Below are 6,964 nucleotides of genomic sequence, written 5' to 3' on the forward strand. Positions count from 1 at the left end.
CAGTTCGAGTGGCCAGGGTCTGGAACGGGCTCCCAAGGGAGGTGGTGCTCTCCCCTACCCTGGGGGTCTTCAAGAGGAGGTTAGATAAGCATCTAGCTGGGGTCATCTAGACCCAGCAGTCTTTCCTGCCTATGCAGGGGGTCGGACTCGATGATCTATTGAGGTCCCTTCCGACCCTAACATCTATGAATCTATACCAAGAACAGGGGCAGCAAGCACAGGGTATGTAGTGCCTGTTGCAAAATGTTACACACCCACATTCTAAATAGGGTGGGGCGGCATGAAGGACATCACGTGATGCAGTGTGTAATGGTTGGCTCCCATTTACAGTTTAGGCAGGCTGCATACATGGGGGCAGAATAAGGTTCATATTCTACTTATTGAGGATGGCAAATGGGTCGGAGGGGTGGGGAAGCGGTGAGAGTAAAGGTGCGGCAAAGAACAGAGTAACATGGAGGAGAGTCAGATTAAGAGAGAGTACCTGGATGAAAGCAGGATGCAAGCTGACAAGCATGCTGTTTACAACAGATATGAGAACCTTTTCATTTTGGTTTGTCTTATTGCGGGAAGAAGTTTTAAAATAATTTGAGTTACTGACTTGGAGCCATAGCTGGTATCTAGAGCACCAAGTCTCTGCTCAGGCAGTGAACACAGTGGTACATATAAATGAATATTTGCCCTCTTAAGTACCTGTTTATGCCCCCCAACTGTGCAAATAAGTTATGTTCATTTTCATGTGCATGCTAAGGCCTTTCTGGGGAAACTTGGTCTGGATTTAGTTTGAAATGTAGATTTCTTCCTTGCCCTCCCTTTTTGACCTTTCAGGGTGTGTATGTACAGGGCAAAATGACTCTGTGGGCCACACAGTGTGTAAACATTTAACAATTTGTGTATCACTTTTTGAAAGGTCTCTGACTTGTGTATTTAATTAATATATGTAAATTTTTGAGCAAGGTGTGTCATACAAAATCTGCTTAGGCACTGGCAATACAAAAAAGTGAGAAATTGCTCCACAAAAAAGAGAACTTCTACAAACTCTACTTGGTCACAAGGAAAGAGAGTATTTATAATATAAGGAAAGTGTATTTGTATATCAATACATAAACATATTATATTCACATTATAAATAAGTAAAACCACCAAGTAACAAGTTGCTGGGTTTAGCAAAATAATATGTTAGTAACCTTTTTATTCCCACACCAATTTGGGAATTTGCAGTTAAGGTTCCTGAAGTAATGCATGTTACACTTATACATTACTACTTTTTCCCTTTTTTTTTGAAAAGCACCCCATACAGTAAGAGGACTGGAAATTACAGGTTAAAGTAATTTCCATCACTGCTTTTTATTGCCTTCTCGAGTTGTATTTGTTTGACAATACTGAAATTTGCATTTGATTTCTCGTGATATAAATGAAACCGTCTTACTCTCAGACAGTAAACACAGATATTGCTAAAGTTGTGGGGTGTAGAGAGGGATTATTTAAGATAAACTCAGTCGTAGTTCAGCTCCTGCTTCTAGTGGGCTGAGGCTTCTTTACGGCCTTTTGGTGGCCCTTCACATTTTGATGGTGAAGTTTCTTTGTGCTCTTAGTGAAATTTCATCCTGTGTACTTGACTCCATCGAATTTTGCCCTTGGATTGATTTATTTTTTATAGCGAGCTGTTGCATTTCGCTCGGTGCCTTCTTGCATTTCCACAACAGTCTGAAAATACCAACTGCAGCTTGGGCATGTTTGAGACTTTGTTTGACAGCACTGAGCAGCTGGTAGCTGTGAGCAGTTGATAACCAGCGGAGCTACAGCAGGTATAAAGGCCAGTGACTAGGCAAGTGAGCAAAACACAGGAAAAGAGAGAAGGGAGAAGCAGCCTGACTGTTGCTACATTTCTGTTGTAATCGCTTCATAAAAATCAGCAGCTACCAAGAGTTTTGAACTTGGTGATAAGACACTATAAATAAACCGTGCTAAGGGTGTGTCACATTTCAAAATTTGTGGAGGCTGTAAGTGGTGATTGTGAGTATTGGGTTATGCGAAGACGAATATCGAGGCCCAGGACTCAACAGTGAGAGGTAGGAGGGAAAGCTTGGGGAAAGAGAGCAAAGCCTTTGACCTTTGACAGAGCAGGCAGCTGAGGGTAGGACTCTAAATGGGACACAGGATGCTACTGGGCTAAAATGTTTTCACAGCAGAAGTTACTCTTTCTGAATGAAGAGCGAGAGGAGCTCCCTGAACACAGACCGTGTTTCTTTCTGAAAAACGAGATACAGGGGTTTGAAAGGCAGTTGGAGCCATTGCAGGAACCAAATCTTATGTGACAGGGAAATAAATATCCCAGGATAATGCAAGTTATGGCCATGGATAGGCTGTCAGGAGCTTTGGTTATAATGGAATGGCCTGAGTGAGACTATTCCTAGAAAACTGCTACTGTTGCGCAAGATGAGGAAGGGTTTATAATGGCCAGGAATAGTTAGGGTTTCTCATTCCAGCTTGTTTAGAGGCTGACGTAGTGCCAGTATACTGCAATAATGTAGTACATGCTTGATTACTTAGTGACGCTTGGATGAGTACACTCATGATTGTGGAAACTTCTCAATTAAGTGCTTTTTTTTTTTTTTTGCTTTGGCTAAAATGAAGTTGAGCGAAGTGAGAATGTTTTGGATACATAACACACAGCACCTGGAATAAATCTGTAATCTGTGTGGTGCATGTATGTATTTGTGGCTTGACTGCAGTGTGTGGGAGGGAATGGCAGTCTCTCCCTTCAAATTCACTACCCAAAGACGGGTATCCAGGTTGTAGCTGTATTGGTATAGACTAGAGGAAAAAACAATCTGGGCTCATGGTAGAGCTGATATCTTTTGTTAGACCAACAAGATTTTTGCAAAAAAAATGTCTTTAATTGCAACATTTTGGGCACAAACACCCTTCATCAGGCATCAGAGAAAAGATTGTAAAAGTCCTCCTGGGCAGAAATGAAAGTTCATATTTCCTAGGATTTCACAGAGGAGTCAATAGATTGAAAGCTCTTCTGGGCAGGCAGTTCTTAGCTGGTAAGGAGTCTAGGCTCTCTTTTGAGGCTCTGTGATGATGCAAATTGCCTTGAACCAAGGCAGGAGCAGTATCTCAGGTTTCAGGTGGTTACTGCTGCTTCCTGCTTGGGAAATATATGAACTTTTATTTCCACCCAGGAGAAATTTTTACAGTCTTTTCTCCAGTGCCTGATGAAGGATGTCTGTGCCCAAAAGACTGCAATTAAAGACTCTTTTTTTTGCAAAAATCTTGTTGGTCAAATAAGAGATATCAACTCTACCATGAGTCCTGATTGCTACCCAAAGACAGCTGATTCTATCCTAATTTAGAGCCAGTGTGTGCGAGGTCCAGTGTAACAGTGGCTGACAAACTGCTCTCCTTTCCATGCCCCCAGAGTGAAACAGGTTACGTGACCTAGAAGTCTCACTGCTTTTGGCAGCAGCAAGGTTCAGGGATGGCGACTGAAAGTAACTCTCTTCCTTGCTCCCTCCAGAGTTGGTTGTGAGGGGTGCTGCTTTCCTCTTCTCCAGAGTGAGAGAACTTTCTTCTGTCTGACACTTCTTTCCTGGTTCTTCCTTCACTTACTTCCATCCTCTATGTGAGACCTGACTTCCCTTCTGACCACATTGTTAAAGTACATACAAGTAAATTAAAAAATGTATTAGAATCTGTCTCTCTTTTTAGCTTGCCGAGTGAACTGTTTTCCCCAAATGCTTTAAACATCAAGGCAATAGACAGCACATGGTTTGGCTTGTGTGTGCCTGAAATTCATATATCCTATCACGGGGAGAAAGTGGAAGTGCAGATGCATCCTTCTGTTACTCCTTACAGCAGGTGGATAAATGGTGCTGCATTGCCCATCTTAGAATGATTTGTTTTTAAAGACCACTCTTCCCTCAGTTCTTCTACGATTTCTTAAAGGAGTTGATGCTGTATTTCTCATCTTAAGAATAATTTGTTTTTGCTGCTAAAGAAAACTACTTACTATCTCTCTCTCCACCCACCAATTGTTCTTAAATGCTAGTAGATGCAAACACAAAGATTCAAGTGTTTAGGCTTACACTTGTGCAGAGATGGAGAAGATGGAGGTTTTACATACTTTTAGTTCTTTCCAAAATAAAGTGAAAACACTAATTTTTTTCATTTTCTTCTCAAACAGATCTTCCAAAGTGACTTGGTATCTACGCAGGAAGCTTTCCACAGCACATGAACATTTAATCTCTAAATCTAGCACAACGATGCATTAGACGAAGCCAGGCTGGTGCAGAAATTTCATACTGAAGGATGAATAGTGAAGAAGAGTTTTATGATGCCGTTACGGGTGAGTGAAGACAAATGCAAAATAAAACCACAGGCTGTGTTTGCCAGCAAGAATGTAGCTCCATTGTTATTAGGGGACCACGCACCATTCTGATCATTTGTGATGAAAACTTTTTAAGGGAACAAAAAGGAATTGTTCCACTTCTACTTTAAGCTAGGGAGCCAGGAACCTTTTTAAAGCTTAGTAGCTCTCCCTGTACACTTAAAGAAGCCCATTAGCCTCTGCCTCACTTTTACCATCTGTAGAATTGAGGTAATCTTGTGGGAGGGCAGAGCGTTATTGTTTGCAGAGTACTTTGAAAATTAAAACTATTGCTTACGTGCTGAGTGTTAACTTCAGTGAAGAACTTGTCCCCAGGATTGAAATGGAAGACATTTCCCAGTCAAAAATTGATTAATATAAATGGATGCTTCTAGCATAGGGAGCCAAAAGTCTTTGCTGTCTGCTGTTGCCTTTACAAAAGCCAACACAAACCTTTTGATAATTGAGCCTTGTGTTGGACAATATTTCTCTTTTGAACTAATAGAGCCTCAGCTATTTACAAAAAATTTAAAACCATGTAAGGATAAATTGAAATGCTTTATAAAAATAATGTAACAAAAAGCTTCTCAGAGATTCCAAATCATTAATCCCCTTATCCTTTAAAGTGTCTTCAGAAATCCTAGAGTGGAAGAAGGATGGGAGATATTGGCCTCTGGAAATTTAGCGAGTTGTGTCTTGGGCATCTTAGAATCCAGGGAGTAAAAGGAGACGTATTGGGGAGCATGGAGCTATTGAGAATAGGAGTAGAATGGAAGAAGTATGATGGAGGGGAAAGAAATGCGGTGTGCTGCTTGAATCTCAAAAAAATCCCTTGATTTTAATCGCGCTGCTAAAGAGTGTTAGGGTATCAAGAAGTGAACCCCATACATACACCAGCTTTAGAAATCGCATTTTATAAAAGGATTAAATGATCTGAGGGTTTGTCTCTTGCATTGTTGATAACATTGCTGAGACCACCACAGTACATTGTCTGCATGGTTGTTTGGTCCATTCCTTCAGCTCTTGGTGCGCCAACGTACAGTCCTGAAGTTGGGTCATCTCTCTTTGCCAAACCAGTTCATCTTCTTTTTTCGTCTGCTACTTAATCCCTTCCTACAAAGGTAAACCAGTAGCACCAAGATGCAAAGAGCCAAAGAATTTTGAGTCTCAGTGACCTGGAGTCACTTGGGTTTACTTATTCTCTGCTGCCTCCTTGCTGCAAGTGGGGAATCATGCACTGTCTTTGAGAGCCCTTCTAACCCTGCCCCAGCTGAATCCTTATGCAAGAAGAAAGACTGTAGAAGGGAGAAGAGGAAAGAAGGAATCCAGGAAAGCAAAATGCCAAGTCTTAGCCTTGTTCCCATTGCAGTGACCAATTCATGTGAGCTTGGAGCCCCTTCTGTTTTGGGGAGCTGGGCTGTGGTGCTGATCCCACAGATGAATGTGGCTGGGCTGGGTGGTTCTTCCTCATGCTGCCTTGGGGCAAATTTTCCTTGGTTCATTGACTTTGGCTATGGTTGGGGCATGGTGCCATGTTCAGGATTGGGTTTTTATGCCAGGTTTCCTATGCACTTTCTCCATCCAGTACTGTCTTGCTGATGTCAGAAAGTTTTGTGCGCCTTCTCCATGAAGATGTGGCTGGTAGCTCTCTGTCTTGAGGGACAAACTCCAGCTCTGGATTCACCTATTCAACTCTATATTATGGTTAGGGACCTACTGGATTTGCACCTGTGCAGTTTTCATGGAAACCGGTAATTTGGGTGGGTGCAAATTATTGCAATTATTATTAATTTGGATTTGCACTGCACCCCCCCCCCCCCCCCACTTTGCCGGAAGACAGAAAAAAAGGGCAGGAAGCCCTGCAGTCTTGGAGCACCGGGGCTGGGGGGAAGGAGGGTAGAGGGCGGAGGCGGGGCGTGCAGAGGAGGGTTGGGAAGTTAAGGTGCAGAGAACGGGAGGGAGGAGGGGGTGGAACTGCTTGCAGCAGGAGGCGAGGGACCCTGGTGAAGCTGCTTGTGCAGCATCCCTGCTTGGGGATGGCTTGAAACTGCAGCTTAATTACCCTGATTAAACCCAAGGAAACCTTTAATCCATGCTTAATAACGCATGGATTAATGGCTTCCTTGGGCTGGTAATCAAGCTGTGGTTTAGAGTCATCTGGGACTCTGTGGGGAAGAGTGGGACTGCTGGCACCCCTCACCCAATCAGAGGCAGGGCAGGGGGAGGCTGCCATGCTTAGCCCATGAAAATGGTGGCCGGCATTGGGCTCTGCTCAGAAAATCAACCGGCCACCTCCTTGAATTTGGTAGACCCCTAATTTATGGTAGAGTAAATCCCAGGGCATCTCTTTAAATACCCCTGCTGGTAGGGCAGCTTTTTTTTACCCAGTTTTGGCAACCTGTCAGGCTGCATGGGTAGCCCTGCCCCTTGACAGGTGCCCCGCCCCCTGGTCACCATCTTGGGACCAGTGCCTCAGTGTCTCAGGGCCAGCCAGCCCACCGCTGGCCCTCTCCCCCCTCCCCCCCCTGCACTCAGCACCAGCTTGTAACCTGCCCCTGCTGCCCGCCTGGGCCCTGCGCCGGCCCTGAGCTC

At 43.8% G+C, this 6,964-nt stretch overlaps 1 protein-coding gene across 7 annotated transcripts in view; it reads left to right on the plus strand.

Annotated features, from left to right (window-relative positions):
- Positions 1-6,964, plus strand: part of OSBPL2 (oxysterol binding protein like 2) — a 60,459-nt gene that overhangs the window by 21,647 nt on the left and 31,848 nt on the right. For 4 of the 7 annotated variants that reach the window (XM_025206836.1, XM_025206835.1, XM_025206831.1 and 1 more), the window contains one exon: positions 4,190-4,351. In XM_025206836.1, coding sequence (XP_025062621.1) covers positions 4,315-4,351 — 37 coding nt within the window. In that variant the 5' untranslated portion in view covers positions 4,190-4,314. Of the gene's footprint in view, positions 1-3,523; positions 3,675-4,189; positions 4,352-6,964 lie in introns of all 7 variants that reach the window. The other 3 variants (XM_025206832.1, XM_025206834.1, XM_025206833.1) reach the window with 2 other exon arrangements.

The sequence above is a fragment of the Alligator sinensis genome, unplaced genomic scaffold (assembly GCF_000455745.1).
Source record: "Alligator sinensis unplaced genomic scaffold, ASM45574v1 scaffold1046_1, whole genome shotgun sequence".
Taxonomy (NCBI): domain Eukaryota; kingdom Metazoa; phylum Chordata; order Crocodylia; family Alligatoridae; genus Alligator; species Alligator sinensis.